Here is a 21,587-nt window from a genome sequence, read left to right as displayed (position 1 = left end):
GGGGCTAGAGCGTCCCCCTCGGATGCGGGAGGTCGTGGATTCGATCCCCGGCCGAGTCATACCAAAGACTTACAGAAATGGTACTAACAGCTGCCTCGCCTGACGCTCAGCATTAAGAGGTTAGTGTTAGGACTGGTCGGCCTGGTGTCAGGATAATGTGACTGGGTGGGACATCGTGCTACATGTCTGCGGCATGATGCCCCAGTGCTGGACGTCACTGTAAACTGCCACACTGCAGACATCGTTGCGATATGACTGAAAAATTGTTAAAGCTACGTTAAAAATCCAAATCACATACATACACACACTTGTACATTTTTAAGTGTGATTTTATGGGTATACTTTACAGCATTGTAAATTTATCATTGCCTCTGGTCTCAATATCTCATTTCTGAATAGTGTGTTAGTAACCTGTTATCCTTTGAGAGAATGACAATAAGTCAGCTAGAAACGAACCGGGCATGGCGCGCGATGAACCTAGGTAAGCCTTTTATTGTTGTGGTTGTTTCTTTTTTTTATTGTTTCTTTGTACTGATTCTGTAACATTCCTTATTAGGTCACTAAGAAATCACGGAACGAATTGATATCACTCAACTGTCATTTTTAGGGCATTGACATATACTTTTAATGTGGGGTAAATCCAAGGAAAGGCTGATAGACTTTATCGCAAGATGACAGCACTCTTGACATCACATAGCACTAAGCATCCATTTAAAGTGTTAAAAAAAAATTACCACGCTCAGACGTAGAATCAACTCCAAATCTTGGTGTCTAATTGACTAGTATGCATCCACTGACCAATCAGATGGCGTAGTTTCGGTTGAGTCGGAGTGAGATCATAATAATGTTTTCATGACCTTACTGCCAGCTTTTGTCTTAAACCGGGTCTCGACGTGACGAAATTTGATCACTGGAAACGCAGTGACCTGTTACACAGTGTATTAAGTACTGCATAGTTTAAAAAAGATGTGATTTTTAAGTGTGAACGTGGCACCTACGAATATTTTTACTGAGCAAAGTATGTTTTATTTTATATTGGAAACCAGTGCATATATTACAGAATCTCTATTTCGTGGCGAGTTATTCGTGTATAACCAGTGTTTCCCAATTTAACATTTGACTATTTGGTCACTTAATTTACACTATATTGGATTTACGATTAGCTAAGGATCCGTCGCAGCAATAAAACACTTTCGATTTAGAAATGACATGGGGGGGGGGGGGGACAAACAAATGAAAGAAGACTCATCACAGTAAGGCTGAGGTAAAATTGTTGTCATCGTTTCGTATTTTACGACGATGAAAAAAAAATAAAACAACGGCAAACGGTTTGTATCATAGGATGACTCGTGAATTAGGCGATAGTGAATTTAAGGTTTTGTATCGTTAGATGCATTATTAAATCTTGCAAACGGAACTATTCCTTAAATAGCCACCAGGGTTTCCAAACGTAAGAAACTGTAAATATGCAGATTAGAGAAGAATCTAATAGAATTAAACTGCAAAAGGAAAACTTCCACATGTTCAATTTGAGGCACATTTAGATACAAAATTCGTACGTTTCGGAGACCGTAATTTTAGCTTGGTGCAACTCAGAAAAATCAAGTATGGTTTGATGAATATAAAAATATCTCAGGAAAACAACACAATATAGATTAAATAGCAGAAGGAAATCGAGGGTCAAGCGTGGAACGAAGTTTTTGGATGTTACTTACCTCGTCTCTTGTATAGTATGATAGACAGGGTCCAATGTCAGAACGGGTCATGGGGGTAAACTGAGGTAATTTAGTCACTTGGCATGATTTTCTTGCTTCAGATAATTGCTTTTATTTAACCACCAAGTCCGGTTTGAAAACTTAGCTTGGACATTGCATAAGCGGACAGATGATTAGTCAGTCCTTGAACATTACTTAAGCAGACAGATGATTAGTCAGTCCTTGGACATTAATTAAGCAGACAGATGATTAGTCAGTCCTTGAACATTACTTAAGCAGACAGATGATTAGTCAGTCCTTGGACAATACTTAAGCAGACGTTGGGTCCAGTCTGGGCTAGAGCACAGGAATATTGTTATAACCTCCAGGCCAGCTTGTTCCCACAACTCTGTTTCTCACACCGATTTGTCAGCACTCGGGTTAGTCGTACAATTCATCACTCTTCGTTTATCAACCGCACTAATTGTAACATAAATGAAGAGTCGCTTGTTTCTTCTAAGGTCTTCTACACTGTTTCATTTTGCATTGGTAACTTCTCTTTTTTTTTTTTGGCAGTTAACATAAATATTTTGCATACCGTTCTTGCCATAGTGAACAACGCTATGCTCAAAAAGCATATTACAGGTGCATGATATGATTGAAAAATTGTTTACGCTACCTTAAAACTCCAAATGACACACACACACACACACACACACACACACACACAGATGTATGGCATTAGGACGAATGAAGCATGGCGCCTTTTTTTGATGCGTATCAGTCAGCGCATAAACAATAGTGATTTATGATCAGCGTACGTATGCATATATTTAAAATGAATCTCAATGCTATTTACGTGAATTACATTACTGACTGGTTTTTCCAAGTCTTGAAACTGCGGTTGAAATGGCCAGTGTATAACAGAAGGAATTTCGTCGCTATCAATAATGTCTGATGAAACAAATCACACCACAGGTATGATGTTCACCCCACTTTATATGGCGTGCAAATTAAATAGTTTGTTTAAATGAAAGGCCATGCTAAATCCCCATTTCTACAAAATGAATGATAACACACAAGTGTCATACAAAGATTCCAAATGCCTTTACATACTTACATTATCTACAGTACCTTCCTCCAGCTAACTTTTACTCAAAGTATATCATCAATGCAAGAAGTGAATGAATATTGGTTTCTTTCCCGTGTAACCATATTGTGATTGTGTCTGTTAGGCCACTGTTTGCACGCTAGAATTCCCCGGGGGGGGGGGGGGGGGGCAGCTACCATATAACAAGAGTATGCAATCACAGGGGCCCTTGAATTATTTTTGTGCACTATTGTACACTATTGTACAATATAGATTAGGCAGGGGCCCATAAGTAAGCTTTGCTATCCTAGCTACGCCACTGCCCCCCCCCCCCCCCGCTGCAATATTGTCTGTTTTACTTCTGTAATTATATAACTCTTTCGTTTACTTACAGGCACACTCTCCACTGGAACATATATTCCATATGATTGTAGCTGATATCACAAATGACCAGCTGGCCAATGTAAGTAGAAGACACGTTCAATGAGAGAGACAGACAGACAGACAGACAGATTTACGCTAACTAGATAATATTTCTAACCATAGTCGAGCAAATGTAAAATAATCCCAATGTGAATATTACGCAGCTAGCAATATTTGCCAACCTGTCATGCCTATTTTCAATATCTTCCAATATCGTCAAAGTACTGTATATGCATTGGTTATTTTGTATCCAGTTTTATACTAGATACCTTATTACTGACAAGTCACATTCGTCCATCCCAACAGTTATTCTGTTGCATGGGGGGGGGGGGAGGGCTCAGAGGTCCTACGTTTTACTAGATTCCTTGGCATAATATTCCAGGACATTTTACGAGTTTCCAGGGCATCTGTCAAAACACTTGCTGTAGGAAACATTCCTGCTGTTTTGCGTTCGCATTGGTGAAAAAATAGGTGTGTGTGTGTGTGTGTGTGTGTGTGTGTCGCAAGTACATTCCCTGCAACCATGCGTTTTGTTTGTGAGTGTTTCTGTGTGTTAAGGTTAAATAAAACTTACTGCGTACTATTTACTTGATGTATTTTGAGAGCTATTGTGTCTATCAACATATCCTCAGACCCTTTCGGTGGCCTAGTGATTAGAGCGTCCACCTCGGACGTGGGAGGTCGCGAGTTAGAACACCGACCGAATGACACAAAAAGAACTTATAAAAATGGTACTATCAGATGCCTCGCTAGACGCTCAGTATTAAGAGGTTAGTGTTAGAACTTGTCGGCCTGGTGTCAGGATAATATGACTGGTTGGGACATCATGGTACACGTGTGCGGCACAATGCCCCAGTATTATACATCACTTTAAATTGGCATATTTATATAACTCCCTTTCCAGTGAATGGTCTCACGAAAGCAAAAAATCCGAATCACACACACAAACATGTTCTCTTTTTTTCTTAGTATATAATTTATTACATATAGAACAACAGGAAATAAACGTTTCCTAATACTTGAATCAAAGGCCAGGTGTATTGACAGAACAATACAATGTCACTACTTTATCTTTCCTTAAAATAAAGACCATCGGTGACTGGGAAGGAAATGCCAATTCTGCCGTACGTATATATTTTTGGGGTTAGGTGTGAGCTTCTTTATTTGTTTTGTTTGTTTCTATAAAAGTCTTTGCAGTGCAATAAATCTGAGATGAAGTGAAGCTACAAATTGTCTGCGTAGAAGAATGCAGTGAAATAGAACATAGCCATTGAATGTGGAGGATGCTTTGTTTTTTACTGTTGCTATTTATTCCGTAATACTATTTTAATTTCAGTTGCAGATTTTTATCGCAAAACTCAGTGGGACGAAAATTGGTTTCACAGTCTTGGACCTTATTCCAGTTAACAAAGAATTCATATTGACCGTAAGTTCCAAACTTAAGTAAGTAATTTACCTCTACTGTATTCTTAAGAACTAATAAGCAGCCGTCGCCGTGATGGACTATTTTATCTTTAGCATACTTGATGACGTCATTTAGTCAAACGTAGTTACCATTTGCAATGTGTTGACGTGGTTATATCGATATGATCATGAAGTTGCATGTCCTGTTATTAAGTTGATATAAACAGAGTTATGTCCTCTTAAGCTGGAAATTAGTCGATGTCGACAAATTCGAACGAGTAAGTCTTATTTAACTAAAAGTCTTTGTCGACGTGGTTATGCAGAGTCGATGTAGACGTGGTTATGCAGGCGCGTCTACTCGTCTGAAATATTCACTGTTGTGTCTAAAATTAAACACTAATATAGCTTAACAAAACAATATTTTAAATTCTGATTGTTGAATGCTCGACACCTTCATTATCGTAAAAATGTTCCCGACAAAAATTACAGCTCCTGTGGCCTAGTGGTTAGTGTCAGCTGGTTCGAACCCCGACCAAGTCATACCAATGACCTTTAAAAGCGGTACTAACAGCTGCCTCACTAGGCGCTCAGCATTAAGAGGTTAGTGTTAGGACTGGTCGGCCTGGTGTCAGGATAATATGACTGGGTGGGACATCATGCTACATGTCTGCGGCATGATGCCCCAGTGGTAGACATCACTATAAACTGCCACACTGCAGACATCGTTGCGATATGACTGAACAATTATTAAATCTAAGTTAAAAATCCAAATCACACACACACGCACGCACGCAAGTACACATACTCACACACATACACCAGACAAAAAATATTCATCGTTATGGAGATTTACAGTGGTGACCAGTAACTAAACTGGATCAAGAACAGAGAACGTCATGTCTAATCATAATATATAGCATGGTATTACTAATTGTTTTAAAAACGTGCAGCTTTCATTGTGACATCACAGCTCGCGACATTCAATCAGGTTTGTACTGTATTACACCTTATGCTGACCTCATCCATAAATGTTCCCAAATTTAACATTTTGCCGTATGCATTTCTCGGGGCGCGCATATAATGGCTTTCCAATGAATATGAGGTTCGAAATAAAGTGAATAATTGCCATCTAAAGGTATGTGTAATTAAATTCTAATATAATCATACCAATTAATGAACTATTTGGAACTGAATGCCGACAAGACCAGCATGACTTGTACAGACTGGAACAAACCATGATTAGCATCTGAACGGAATGTGTCATATTTTACTTTGTGACATGCCAGAAGCGAATATCCACCAAATTCAATCCAAGTAGAATAGATACAACAACAAAAAAATAGACTGTGCGTAAAGTTGGCCACTCGGTAGCAAAGTACTGACAATTATTGAAGGGTGAAATACTTTGTGAATGACTAAACACAACGACGGTATAAGAAGATCAGAACGGAATTAGCAATCAGAATGGATTTTAAAAAATCGTGAATTAGTCACCTTGCATTAATTGGTAGAAAGGGAGTAGTTGTTGTCAATAGCTTTCCTTTATTACCCACAGAAACGATTGCTTGTATTTGCTGAACTACCATTAGACAGTGTCATTTATTAATAAGCAGCAGCCTGATTTCTGGTAGTGTTGTACGTGTTTCCATACAAAGTAAAGCAGTATTTTGTAGAGTAAACGCTTGAGTGGTCTTCCACGGCGAGTAACACCGTTACACTGGGGTGAAACAGAGTTCAAATAAGTCCATAGTTCATAGTTATCTTGCTTTGCAAATTGAAAGCATTAATTTTCTCTAACAAAAAGTTAGAGAAAACTTCCTGGCCTGGCAATAACTGGGCATACTAAATGCGTGGCCACCGTCTTTGTGAATCATATCCCGCTTTCCTTAAATAGGGATTGTTCTGCCTGTAGCAGCAGCTCAAGGACTGTACGATGTCTGACGTGAACACCTAGTGATTCTTGCGGGAGAGTGGTATTGTGAATTTCCAAATCATGAGAATCAGTTCGACTTGCAAGCAGGGACGTAATTTCAACTTTTTTTTCGGGGGTTGGGGTGGCAAAACTTGATGGGGGGGGGGGGAGCAAAACTTGACGGGCTTGTTAATTATCGTACATAGGCAACAGCAATTTTACATTTAACAGCACATGCAAAATCGGGGTGGGTGGGCAATGCCCCCCCCCCCCAATGACGTCCCTGCTTGTAAGAAGTCAGCGAGTCGTACGAATTAACCAAACCATGAAGCCAATGCATTATGGTCCATTTACGCATTCCAGTCCTTACCAAAGGGACTTTATATCCCACTTATTATGGTTCCCTGCTTCGTATAATTCCTGCGTTGCACTTGAGAAAGTGAGGCGAAAGCAAATGCTATATTGTCATGTGAAGAAGACAAGAAAAAAGAGAAGAAAAAAAGATGAAAAAACCCCCACAAAAACAAACACGAAACCTACAACGAAACAAAACAAATACTTAATATACCATACTAAAACAGAACAGAACAAATACTTAAATATACAATACTACAAACGGGACAAATACGACACGCCGGTATTCCAGCATAGCAACACGAAGACCCTAAATATTCAAATGCTACAATTCTCGCGAATTGTATTCGCCACCATTGGCATAGACAAAATGAATAAGATGTCGTTCGTCCAGAGCTGATACGACGAGTGCCTAGGGCGTTTATTAGGTGCCAGGCGCTCGACGGTATAATCCCCTTCACGCGCTTCGTACACTGATCGATCACTCACTCACTTGCGCTCACTCATGACAAACACGCACCTGGGTCACAGTCATGAGACCAAACACAAAATGGCCGCATATGGAGAATGCTCGGTAATCAGAAGCGTTGCAAATTTATTAAACGGATGTTCTGTTTATTAGAGACACAATACGAACTTTACTAATACCCAGCAATTCAGTTGTATAGTTACGCTCCAAATATTTTTTTTTTACTGTTAGGCGAAGACGAAGGAAAGGACGATACATAGTATTTTCTTAATATTGCATATTTCCCACTGCGTCTTCTAAAGAATTATAGGTTACTGCATTTGAATGGGAAAATATGAACTAATTTTTTCGGATGGATATGCTGCTCGACTTTGGGAATGCAAGTATATCCATCGGACAAAAGAAATTCGTATTTTCCCATACAAATGCAGTAATTATTTAATTATATGCTCGTTTTCTTACACTACATAAGGCTTAATTATATCAACAAAAATACACTACAAGAGACAAAGTAACTGAATTTATGCTGTATTCCAAACTAAATACACAAGCGCGGATTGATCAGTACACAACAACATTAATGAACACATAAATAACTCTCCCCAGCGAAATTTGAACGTAGTCGCGCGCTCGACATAACTTTCAAAAGAAATAGTCGTTTTGGTCTAGTTAAAATTGAAATATAGAGTCATATTGTAAATGAGTGTGTTTTGTAAAACTTTTCCATTTGATCAGGAATGAATATATTTTTGTATTTTTGTTGATCTTCTAAATTTCGTGATTATGGACTGGATCGATCTGTGTCAGTTCTAAATGAAATACTTCTTATTTGAGCAACGAGGGAGCAGCGTCTTGACTCACCTGAATGTGTGTTTCTGTTCTGTCATTGAATGTTTGGAATCGTACTATGGGAAGAATATGAACACTTTCAATTGTAATTATCAAAGAGACGCTATGGAATATAATGTTCATTTTATTTTGAGTGCAGTAAGGAGGAATGCACTTGGAATGTAGTCGAAATTACAGTACAATTTCAAAATGTGTAATTAAGCTTTAGAAACTATGACATAGATCATGTAATTCGAATTTGCAGAACTAAGAAAGTAAATTTTGAGGAACTTAGGATGTAAAACTATAAATATATATTTTGCCATTCTTATTACCAGCTAAAGAAGACTAAACAAGACGCGTTTATGCCTTATCACTTGCATGCTCTTTGTAGGGACTCCAGCAATTATCACCTGTCTGGCGTCTATCGCTAGCCTAAATCCGAAACATTGTATAAAAAAGTTAACGCGTAATATTGCAACGCTCGGTGGCAGTCCACGAAACAGCTTCTTTAGTTCATTCAGAAACAAATTTGATCAACCAAAACGTAAAGCGTCTACTACATGAGTGCAGATGATTTGTTTACAAAGTAGTTCCTATTATACTACTATTGGGACACGTGTCGTGCACGTGCGTGTAATATAATGGTGTTCGATATCGTAAAATATTGCACGATTCTGACAATGTAAAGTTAACGGAGACGAAAATGGGCATATAATAATTCCTTCTCCAGTCGATTCCTCGATATATGTTACGTCGAAATTACTGTGAGGTGATATATGACAGCCTTAATGTTGCCAAAGATTAAGACGAATTACCATCTTTTAATAGAGGGCAAGGGTGACGGTCGCTTGTCATATATTTTACATTTCACACGGAGTCTTTTTAAAAACAACAACTCTGCATCCCAGTATAGTATTCATTATTTTAACCGCTCCGGTGGCCTAGTGGTTAGAGCGTCCGCCTCGGATGCGGGAGGTCGTGGGTTCGATCCCCGGCCGAGTCATACCAAAGACTTACAAAAATGGTACTAACAGCTGCCTCGCTTGGCGCTCAGCGTTAAGAGGTTAGTGTTAGGACTGTCGGCCCGGTGTCAGGATAATGTGACTGGGTGGGACCTCATGCTACATGTCTGTGACATATGCCCCAGTGCTAGACATCACTATAAACTGCCACATTGCAGACATCGTAGCGATATGACTGGAAAATTGTTAAAGCTACGTTAAAAATCCAAATCACACACAGTATAGTATTATCGGCTCGCAAGAAGACAGCAACCGCATCAAATGGTAAAATCTTGGTTCATAGTAATATAGAGTTCCTATTCGGAATATGAGCTAGAGCCTGGAAAAACGTCAGTCTTTCATTGCGATTAAAGGTAGATAACCACATACAAGTCTGTGAATCAAGTCACTTGATAGGGTGTGAGTCACTGATTCAATACCCGCTCCTGCCAGCACATGTCAGCTGCCGCGGTGTCTTCGGGACAGACGTTTAGCTCTCTTTTCCTATTCATGATATAGTCAATAAAGCGAGGAAACAAACAAACAAATAAGAAACCAAACAAGAAAGCAACATATTTTTAGTACAGTACACAAAGGATTGGTGTAAAGTAAGAAGAAAAAAATTTGCAATAGCGACTGCTATCTAACCACGCTGAATTCATGAATAGATCCAAGGCCAAATCATGCACGATTCAGGCTATTCTTAGCTTGGTTCTGGTTAGAATTTGGGTTCTGTTCCACCGTTATTGGTTTCTGCTATGATCTATATGATATACCTGTCTGGTAACACTTGTATAGCGCTTAACTGCTTCGTGTACTTTGATTTTTTAGTTTATTCTTAACTTGTAAAAAGACGTACGGTTGTCGCAGCAGATTAATTCGCTGACTGCGGACAAAATCCACATGTGAAACAGAGATAAAACCATTTCTTTCTTCCAGATAATAAATACAGTAATACGGATTGCATAGCGAAAATAATTTTATAACTTCAACAGATCAAGGATCTCATTTCTGTGCTGTGATCACTCGTGGGTGCTTTGATCCAACAAAAGCTATTGAATTAATAAAACCAAGTGCCATATAAACAGATATTAACTTGATTTTATGAAGGGTCACCTATTATTCCAAAAAAGTTAAATTCGACACATTTTGTGTCACTATAGTCATTTTCCTTATCACGTTTACATTATAAGATATTTCATGCACACAAATGTCATTTTAAACTGTCTTGCCTCTAGTGGAGATGATGGCTTGTCCAATGCTTTTCTCTGGTCACTCTTGTCAACAGTCATTTTAATTATCTCCTCACCAACAATCTCAATACAGTCATATGCCAGCTTTTTGTCAAGGTTTTAAACAAAAAGATATCGACGATATTAGTAGTTTCTTCTTCTTCTTATTATTATTATTGCAGCACGTTTATTTTTTATGTGCAAAAGAAAGCAATATTATGAAATAATTTTACTTCTAATTTCCAGGTTGGCGGTGTTTTCCTGACCTACTTTTTCCTTCTGTACCAGTTCCGTCTATCGTAAAGCTGTTATATGAAATGCACAGATCAAGATTTGAATATCTAATTAAACTTACGCATTATTCATCGATACACACATATGAGTTTAGTAAATATCTGATTAAACTTACGCATTGCTCATCGATACAAATATATGAGTGTAGTAAATATCTGATTAAACTTACGCATTGCTGATCGATAGATATATATGTGTAGTGAATATCTGATTAAGCTTACGCACTGCTCATCGATACACATATGAGTGTAGTGAATATCGGATTAAGCTTACGCATTGTTAATCGATACACATATACGGGTGTATCATTCTTTAGAACGTCAGGATGTGAGCTTGCTAAAAACACCCCAAAGCAAATAGAAAACAAAAGAAAAGGCAACAAACTTAATGTGAGATACAGATGTCGCATCTTCGATAACTCAAATAGCATTATATTTTTTAAATACACTGTACTTTCGTTTTCCGCAGTTAATATTTCCGGGTTGTAGTTATATAAGATTTGCAACTTTCCTATCTGGATAAAGGGAATATACAAGCTGAGCGTGGCGTGTTTCAATTGTTTTATGTCATACTGAATTACACGTGTCATTCCCGATAATACAAATAAATCTAGGGATCATATGTTGATGAATATTTATCCCTTCCTCGAAAACAAATATGAAGCAAACCATCCCTTCTATTTGAATGGGACGTGGTCGATCGGTACTAATAAAGTTCAGCTATGTTCATCCTGTTTTGTAATTCTGTAAGTGAAAGAAATTCTTTATCTACTATACCTGCAAGCCAGGCATTTTTTTTATAGCTACATTACATTTGATTTTAGTTATAAAGAGAATAAGGTAAGTCCAAATTTCTATAGCCTTTATACTCGCTGGAAATAATTTAGATTAGCCCACAAGTTTCGACATTAAGCAAGTTTATCAATTCAAAATGTGTTATAGAGAGTGATTCTGCCTCTCATCTTCTTATGCCGTATTGGAAAATATTGTATGAGAATAACAATTATAGTTGTCTGTTCCCAAGGCCATATTGGAAGGTGTAATATCGAAGAGTTTTGATTATAGTTTTTCGTTCCGAAGGCCATATTGGAAGATGTAATATCGAAGGATTTTGATTATAGCAAACAAAACAAAACAAAAACAAAACAGAACCCCACCCCCCCACAGGTACCACGAGTGATGGTTATAATTCAATGATACAAAAAATTATTAATGTAATATGGGAAAATGCAGTGGCAGCTATACTTGTGGACTGCAAAGTTTGGACATATCCATCTAATTATCAAAGTAAAAAAAAAACTTTTATATTATTGCAGTAATTTTGGACTGGTAGATCACATAGTTTGGAAGACTGGTTTTTCATTGTTGGTATGTCGATTTATTCATTATGTGAAACTAGAGTGTCTTTGATTAAATGCTATACACCCTTTAAAATGTACAGATGCTTTCACAATACACCAGAATTTTCTACAAAGTATATGTACTCGATTATATAAATTGAGAAAGAAATTTCTGTCCCTAAAAATGTGTTTCTATATTTAAAATTTGATTATGCTATTATCACCGTTTCTTTATGCAAGTTATTACACATGCATCAAACAGCTAGGAATATTTGCACGCATCGAGATAATATATTACATACAACAATCATTTTATCAAATGGATTTAGATGACACAAAAGTGCACGTTGTTTCAAAGGAATCTCATAACAAAGCTGAAATTTCATTTCTTTCATATCCGTCCGTCTCACGCAGTCGATATTCGTTCCTCCCTTGCAATGAATTAAACATGGCGCAACTGAATTCTCCTTTGTAAAAGTACTTAAAAATGCAGCCGTACTAAATTTTATCATTTTTCTACACATTGACCAGATCATGCACCCATTTATTCATGTTATGAGGTTATGCTCCACACGTCCAGGTCCTGTGCAGGAAACTAAAAATATTCGACTTTAGTTAACATTTGCATATATTTCCACCCATCTTTACAGTGCTAAAATAGTCATCGACTTTATTAAAGGCATATGACTCATCCAGAATAAGTTTCCAGTATAAAAAATAATTTATCCCTTTATTACATTAGTCATGAAAAGCTGTGTTTTGCGAAAACCAAGGTATCGTTGGTATCATTGGAAGGCATGTACAACTCGGTTTACTCCAACTTAATGTCTCATGTAAAATCGGAAATTTGATGCAAACGGCAGTAGACGTGTAAATGTCATACTAGAGACACCAGTTTTCAGAGACGAATTATTTCGAACTTATTACGAACTTCTGAAAATCTTGACACGTACTTGAATCCAGAACCCTCTCGTCAAACATCTCAGATAGTTGGGACAGCACGGTCTCGAAGGAGTGTCGGGCATTGATTAGGGTGACTGGTGACACATTTCCAAACAGATTAACCTGACCACCCTCAGCACAAGACGGAAAATCATTCTTCAGGATGTAGTTTCCATGGAAGAACTCAGGCAGACATTCCTCTTCAAGGCTAATCTTCAAAAATCCCAGGAAATATCCAAGGGCTGGTAGACGCCCGTTACAGATTTGGTGAACAGCATGCAGTAAAATGTGATGTTCTTCAGATAGAAAGAGCGAAGAAACGTACTGATCGGCAAAGGAAGTTGTCTAGCGAGACGTTTGTCCCTCTCGTTGCTCATGAAGGTTTTGAAGATCCGACAGGCGGTCATAACATAACGTTTTTCCGTGTCATTTCTTGCCAAATCCATGTAGTGTCTCTCATATCCTGACGTACAGATACGCCATGTCATTGACGGATCCTCAAAACGTGATGCTAGTGTTTCACTTTCCTCCATCCATTTGACAACTGCGTACCTTGGACATTCCATAAATCCTGAATTGCTCCGTGCTTTTTCTTTTACGACCATCATCGCAGGAACAACATCGATGTCGATAACATCAGGCCCGTCTTCTGCTGTCAATACCCAATCCAAAAAGGATTTAAGAGCCCCCTTCTCTCTCTTAATATTCGTGATTGTCAGGTTGATTGACGGTGGATTCATGCTTCGGGTCAGCCTGAACGATATGTTCTGCCGTGTAATGCTTGCAATTTTCTCTAGGCATTTATCCATGATAGACTCAAATACCGTCTGATGCAGATTCCTTGCCTTCAAAAAGTAACTGTCTTGGTTTCTGACGATAACCTTTCTTCTGATCCATGTTGCAAACTGTTTCGATCTCGTAATCTGTATTCAGGATTTTCATTTTCCCAAGTCCAGGACGTGGTATTCCAAAATCAATAATAGGCACTGGCTCAACATCAAGTCCTTCAATATGGTATTCAAGTAGGACGTCAAACTCATCCGGTGTTCGAATTTTCAGACCTTCTCGTGCACTCCCCTGCTTTCGATAACCATCAAATACAAAGCCTTCGTATTTTGATGCTTGCACCCGCATTTTATCCAGAAGTCTAGAATTTCCTCCACTAAAGCAGTCGCATCGTCCCAAACGTATCGAGGAATATCCAGTTCCCCGACACATTCCAGACTTTTCAGCCTATACTCAAGTGTTCCATCTGCTGACGAAAAGTCCTTCACAGGATGCTGCCATTTGTTCAAATTAATTCCAATATCATGAGAAGCTGATTTTGTATGAGGAGCTGATTTTGTTAACAAATAGATGCCTGCAGCTGTTCCCGCTAATGCCCCTAGGCCTATAGTTAGTGTCATGTCCTTTTGAGCTGCCGCCTTGTCCTTCTGAGGCAATGCCATTTCCTCTTGGTAGTTTGGTCTCCGCCTAAGAAGTAAAAGAGGATATGAATGGGCTAAATAAACTATGAATAGACGGTAACAAGCTCTCTTAAAAATGCACATGAGTACATTTATCCTCTCTACTTTTCACTGCAGACTGACAACAAAGTACTTGTCAGCGTAACAGAGTAATACGGTTAGCTTTATAAAATAACACGTGGTGAGTATGCTAAGTATTATTTGATACCCAACTCTAGAAGTAGATTCATGTCCTACTGTGACTATACATTTATATATGAACAAATAATAGCATGTACAATTTCAAATTTGTAACCGAACAAATTTATCGTTGAAGAGCTTTGAAATAAATTTTGCACAATCCCTTGTTATAGTGTCCTGAGAAAAAGAACTTCTCTTCAATGTATAAAACTCTCAAGACTGAGTTTAAAACTGTACTCCAAACGTACACATTAGATATATACGTCAGAACTGCAAACGTACACAGTAGATAAATACATCAGAAATCCAAGCGTACACATTAGATATATATACGTCAGAACTCAAAACGTACACATTCGATAAATACGTCAGAATTGCATGAAATTGTTATTTCTTGCTACTAACATCCTTTCGTGGATTTTCCAGGTTTTGTGCGATATAGGACGACCTGTAGGTTACACAGGATAAACACATGCATAATTTAAAAACAAGACAATCGTTTTTTGCATAATAAATGAAAATGATGACACCGATGCAAACATACATAGATATAAATTAACTCAGCAACAAACTAGAGGGTAGTCAGTGATTACAAACGCTCACCTCTACCAACCTTATAATAGTCACCAGTCGATAATGTAAACTTTAACTATCATGCCGACAATGTAAATTTTAACTATATCGCCGACAATGTAATCTTTAACTATATCACGCACACAATATAAACTTTTAACTATCACGCTGAAAATATATCCATACTAAAGTGATTTTCACGATGAAATGTTGGTCACATTTACACAGGACTTTTTTAATTGTTGTCGCAAAATGCATTATGTACATTTTAAAAATTAACTTTGAAGCTGCATTATATTCCCAATATTGTGATGGCATGCCGTTGAATAACATGCATAAAAATGTACATACATATTTTGACAGGGAATAAAATAATCAAACAATAAATTTAACATTAGTTTATATGATATCAAAGTAGAAGCTGTAAGGGTGCGAAATTCTGTCGATCTATAAAGAGCACATTACTTTGGGCCAGAGAACAATTAATTAGATTTATGGGGACATGTACTTGTTAAATCGCTATACTGTAATGATTTATAATGTCTGCGTCGGGAAAGGAAGCGATTCTTAATTAAGCCTTCGTTTATTTAACAGTTAGACAGACTAGGAATGGGAAGGTTAACTTCGATTTTATATCGGAGCTGTCAGAACTGAGTTTTTCCAGAATCAGTTATTTGAAAATCTAGAAGTCAGGCTGACCTCAATTTTGGCGTCTAGTTAAAACAGGCGGTAGATATATTTAATCTTGATTGGTTACGCTAAATAAGGGGCGTGGTTTCCACACGAAACCTTTTGGTCTTTAAAATTGCCCTCATCGAAAAATCTAGTCAGTTTGTATTTTTCCTGCAAGAGTGAAACAAAAAGACTGCGAGATTGAATTTAGAAGAAATCCCCTCGTAAAATATTTGTCAAAAGGAACGGATGTCGGGAAAGTCGATGGACACAATTCGGCGTTAGAAGCGAGCAAAGCTTGAAAGCACAAGATATTTGCGTCAATCTCATGTAATTCGTCGATACCAATAGAATGATTTGCTTGAATTTATTTGCTTATATTTGCATGAATGTATTTGTTTAAATCCGTATATCAATTCTCTTGATATGAGTGTAACTGAGAGTTCATCTACCTGAATTCGGACATTGATCTTCGTTATATAAGTCTGACGAATTGTTAGAATTTGTCGTCTTGTTTGTTAAAGAAATCTAAGAATTTCATGCATCACTTTTGTTGATATGAGTTACGAGAATCCGTGTGAATTCACCGATCTTAGATGATTTCACATATGATAAAGACTTGAATGTGTGCATTCGCTGAAAATAAAGTAGTTAAGCCATAGAATGAATTTTATTCATTCATTTGTCTAATTGAGACGAATGGAACTGTCATGTCTCGTGTGATGTTAATGTGAGTCAGGAGGTAATAGCCATTAGGAAGTACATTAATCTTATGAAACTAAGTTTGTTTATGGTCTGCCATGTTTAACTTGAACAGATAGCCTTTGGTTTCTATATGGATTCCGATTGGAAGATCTCTGACATAACTAGAGCGGAGTAATGATTTATTCCCAATGGTACAACTGAAAGAAAAGATTTAGTTTGCTTCTGTTTTTTTTTTTTGAATGGGGAAATAGCTCCCCTGACGTATCCACGTGCCTACTTATCCAAGTATCTACGTACTTACGTATCAACCTACCCACACAAAGTTTGAGGGCCGAAAGAGGCGAGACAGTAGGGAGGTTGGAGAATGTTAAAACGAAAGGACCTAGAGGAACAACCAGTGAAGTTGGAGGGGACTGTTGTAAATCCTACCATGTGGGGACATGCAGCTGAAGTCACAACATGTCAGTGATTTAGATATCCACTTTCAATTTATGTGTACACTTAGTGACCCTGATAATATCAGCTTAAATGTGTGACTAATTCTGCTCTTGCAGTGTGGCTGTGTCTCAGTCCGTCCCTACGACGTAACCCTTCCCTGGAATATATCCCAGTTCATCTCAGCCCTTCTCAGCGACAAGGCCCAGATCATCTCAGCCCGTGACGTGACATACCCCAGTTCATCTCAGCCATTCCCTGTGACACAGCGCAGTTCATCTCAACCCTTCCCTGGGACATAGGTCAGTTCCTCTCAATCCTTCCCTAAGACATAGCTCAGTTCATCTCAGTCCTTCCCTGTGAAATAGTCAAGTTCATCTAAGCCCTTACCTGAGACACAGTTCATCCCAGCCCTTCCTTGAGACATAGCCTAGTTCATATCAGCCCTTCTCTGGGACATAGGCTAAATCATTTCAACTCTTCCCTAAGACATAGCCCAGTTCATCTATGCCCTTCCCTGAGACATATCCTAATTCATCACAGTCCTTCCCTGAGACATAACCCATTTTCCAATTTGGATACCATTGTAACTGCAATCATATATATATATATATATATATATATATATATATATATATATATATATATATATACACACACATACATGCATATATATTATACCAAGCATTAAATGAAAAAATGTTGATGCAGTAACAATCCTGCCACTGTGTCCGATGTAATTCTTTTACATAACCAAAAATAACATTCACTTGCATATGACAGAAGACTCTAATAATAGTGTATATGAAAACGTTAAGTCTGAATGGTATAGCGTTAATGAAACCGACTTGTCTTTTTTATCATTGGTTCCATTCCAGGCTCCTATGAGAGGGAGCGTACAGTGGTGAAACATCCATGATTGTTAATTTCTTATGTTACGTCAACTTCATTCCACTGAAATAATCACACTATGTCACATGTACTGTTGAAGGTACTTGATATATGTAGGAAATGACAATTATCAAGCCCATCCAGTGGGGATCCAAATAAATCTATGTTGGTCAAATACCATTTAATGTAATTACCACAATTGACATTTAAACATAAATAACATGCTATTTTCTGTATCATTTGATGCACATCACATTTAACATTTTCGAAGTTAAATATCTGAATTGGTGTCCGATGTAGAACTCATCTACATTAAATCACTTCCTTATATCCTGCTTTCTAAAGCAACCCATGACTGCACTGTACAACGATAAGAACTAATTTACTCCGTGTTCAAATATCACGCTTAAACCAATATCAATAGCTATTAATTATAAGTACCCCATAATGTCACTAAATCACCACTAATATGTATTGAACTAATGGTACAAGAGTAGTCTCTTTTCCTTGCACATGGCCTATTCGACACACTGTAGATTCCACTGCGAAAATACAAGGATTTATAATCGTATACATGTAGTGAACAACATGTTCAACTATACTAAGTTTAACATTCACAATTAGTGACAATCATAGCTTCCACTCAGTGAAGTACCTTGTTTTAAAGCATTTCATCTTACCATATCAATTCATAATTTTCTTAAACTTTTTAAAAAATTTTTAAACACTCTTGCCTTGCAGGAAACGCGTTCTCACACAGTAGTGAAACACATAGTACAACTGCAACAGTTCATACATACACCCACCCACACACAAAAATGAGAAACTTATCAGTAGTAATGGACTTCTGCACATCATATTGAAACGGACGATACTAGGTAGATTATAGCTTCTTGTACAGTACTGACATGATATAAAATAGGTAGGATGCGAGCGTGTGTGACTTGGGGTAACTTCACGAAACTGGTATCCTTTCTTGTATGATGTCTACAGCATTTGTACTTGTCCTACAATATAAGACACCTCTGCTGATATTTGTGTTTCTGGAGTCGCTGTCATACTACCCAAATAAAGGCGACGTGAAGCGTGTTCCAAGATTGACTAACATTGTAAAGAGATGTCAACTTTTCAGGAATATCTCACACATTTGGCAGCCCATATCGACGACTGAAAGTCGATTTGCTTTAGTTAGACTTAAGTTAGTCTGATTTATTTTTTTCTAATAAATGCTAATTTTCACACAAGCAAATAAATATTTTTTCAAATTCCACTGACTTAGGTCTCACTGGACAGTTTATCTGGTGAATTTTCATCCAACAATGACTATTGTAGAAAAATGAGAACAATTTTTATACTGAGTTTGTGTGTGTGATTTAGATTGTTAACATAGCTTTAACAATTTTCCAGTCATATTGCTACAATGTCTGCAGTGTGGCATTTTAAAGTGGTCTAACACTGAGGCATCATGCCGCAGACATGTAGCATGATGTCCTGCCCAGTCACATTATCCTGACACCAGGCCAACCAGTCCTAACACTAACCTCTTAATACTGAGCACCTAGCAAGGCAGCTGTTAGTACCATGTTTAGAAGTCTTTGGTATGGCTCGGCCGGGGTTCGAACCCACAACCTCCTGCATCCGGGACGGACACTAACCACAAGGCTACCAGAGCGGTCTTTTTTTTTAACACTGAAGATACAAATAAAAACTAACTAATGAACTTTGTAGAAAGCATGTATGTGAGATATTGACTGAGGCAATCAGGTTATACAACTGGTGGCTTTTATACTTAACCAACACTGCCACCAGCTCCTCTTTTTTACAGCAAAGAGCTAGTTTGAATATTTTCCTGTGACATGACGGCTAAAAGAATCAATATGCATCTTATACATGAATAAAGTTCACTAGTACTATAACAAATTAGCATCCTTTTCATCATCCCTCAACCATCTCGATTTTTAGAGCTTTACCTCTGTAGCAGACATACATAAACATGTAAGCCAAGTTGGCTGTTCATTTGCAGTTACGCATTTGATCTCCAATGCTAGTCTAATTGTGACAGTCAGTCACCAAACAAGCCAACTCATTTCCAAGCCAAACTCAAAGTAAATCTACACCACATTGCAGATTTAGCTTCTGCATGAATTCATAAATGCTAGGCTAATGAAAATTAGGTTCATGCCTTCTACCATAAAAATTAGGGAGGTGTCAAAATATGAAACTATCCAGTGAGACCTTAAGAATTTATATGCCATCGGATATGGGGAAACGCTTCTCAATTTCAAAACTTTGGGAAATTCTGAATAAAACACAACCTCAACATGTGTAAAACTTACAATCATCTGTTTCCTATGATGTATGGCAGTTGTTGATGATCGAGAGCCATGATACAGAGCAACGGCTATGAGACACCTTCTTACTTTTATTTTATTTTCTACACTTAAACATACAATTTCCAAACCCCATTCAATGTCATCATTTTTCTTAGCTAATATATCCTGTGGTGTTAGTGCCTGGTGATATAAATGATATCTCACAGCAAAAATAGTACTATTTATGACATCTCAAAATGTAATGAATAAAAAATGTAGAATAAGCCAAGCTGATTCTCTTGTAAAATAACTGCAAAATGTGCATGCTAAGTACTTAACAAAAAATGAATGATACACAGCATGTATAAACTGACCAGAACTCTCGCACTGATTTCATGAAGGTCAAATCTATACTACAATAGAGGTAGATTGTAAGGGAGGCAACTCATCAGGTAACAAAAAATCTATGGACCAATGTTTGTAAACTAAACCACATCATTTGTGAAACTTAAATAATGAAATTCTATACCCAAATTCATCCCATCTGCTGATAACAATATGTATGGATAATGTATTTAAAGAACACTAAGAAGGTCACCTTTGTATCATTATCACACTGGCCAACACATACTGTTGCTGAATGTGCTGCTATTTAAAGACATTTATTTTGCTAATGCTTGTCACCTGTATAGAATCAAATCTAAAGCAAACAGAAAATCATGCAAAGTAAAACAGGAGAGGAGAAAAAACACAATGTAAAAAGTGACATCCAATTCGCATAACTCACCAAAAACTCAAATGAAGCTGATGCAGATATATTTGTTCCTGTGAAAGCTCCACAACAATTGGTGCGGCTGACTCCCAAGGAAATCTTTGACGTTGTCCTGGCTAACAATATCACTTCTGCAGGTGTGCTCCTTGAGGCCTACAAGAAAATAAAACCCTGAATTTCCTATAACTTAAATGAATTTCATTAAACTTAAATTTCCGTAAATAAGATGAAATCTATGTATTGAAACATTTCATCATGAGTAGATGTGGATGTAAAAGCATTAAATTAAGGCACTCATAATAAAATTAGGAAAATATACTAAGTATGTACTGAAAATATTGATAAACTGAATATGTATGTGAAATACTTCAATTAAACCACTTTGCATGAAACTTATAAGGCTTTTGTTGTTCATGAGAAGAAGGGATCAAAACAATACCTTGTAACTCTGACAGTGTTGAGTTAACTCCCTTCTTCTACTATGATTAAGTGCTATCAAATCTATAGGAAGTGTATGTTTGGAATACCTAACTATGTCAGATTCAAGACATGGAGGTAATAAGGAAATGATGTATGGCACAGTGAATCACATTTGA

The 21,587-nt window shown here is 37.4% G+C and overlaps 2 protein-coding genes across 2 annotated transcripts in view; one reads left to right on the top strand and one right to left on the bottom strand.

Annotated features, from left to right (window-relative positions):
• LOC149794489 (uncharacterized) overlaps window positions 1-10,713 on the top strand; it is an 11,490-nt gene extending 777 nt beyond the window's left edge. Inside the window, exons 2-4 of the mRNA XM_089969124.1 lie at window positions 3,179-3,247; window positions 4,544-4,633; window positions 10,657-10,713. Of these exons, the coding sequence (XP_089825250.1) occupies window positions 3,179-3,247; window positions 4,544-4,633; window positions 10,657-10,713 (216 nt within the window). The remainder of the gene's footprint in view (window positions 1-3,178; window positions 3,248-4,543; window positions 4,634-10,656) is intronic.
• Window positions 10,714-12,073: 1,360 nt separating this feature from the next.
• Window positions 12,074-21,131, bottom strand: LOC149794488 (uncharacterized). The gene is given in 3 exon segments (XM_089968736.1): window positions 12,074-13,800; window positions 13,802-14,458; window positions 21,007-21,131. Coding segments are annotated over 2 exon segments (918 nt in total). The 5' UTR covers window positions 14,120-14,458; window positions 21,007-21,131; the 3' UTR covers window positions 12,074-13,200.
• Between the last annotated feature and the right edge of the window lie 456 nt (window positions 21,132-21,587).

Source organism: Sinohyriopsis cumingii, chromosome 8, assembly GCF_028554795.1.
Source record: "Sinohyriopsis cumingii isolate HCF-2022 chromosome 8, ASM2855479v2, whole genome shotgun sequence".
Taxonomy (NCBI): domain Eukaryota; kingdom Metazoa; phylum Mollusca; class Bivalvia; order Unionida; family Unionidae; genus Sinohyriopsis; species Sinohyriopsis cumingii.
Note: the sequence above shows the minus strand (reverse complement) of the source record. Positions and strands in the feature narration are given on the sequence as shown.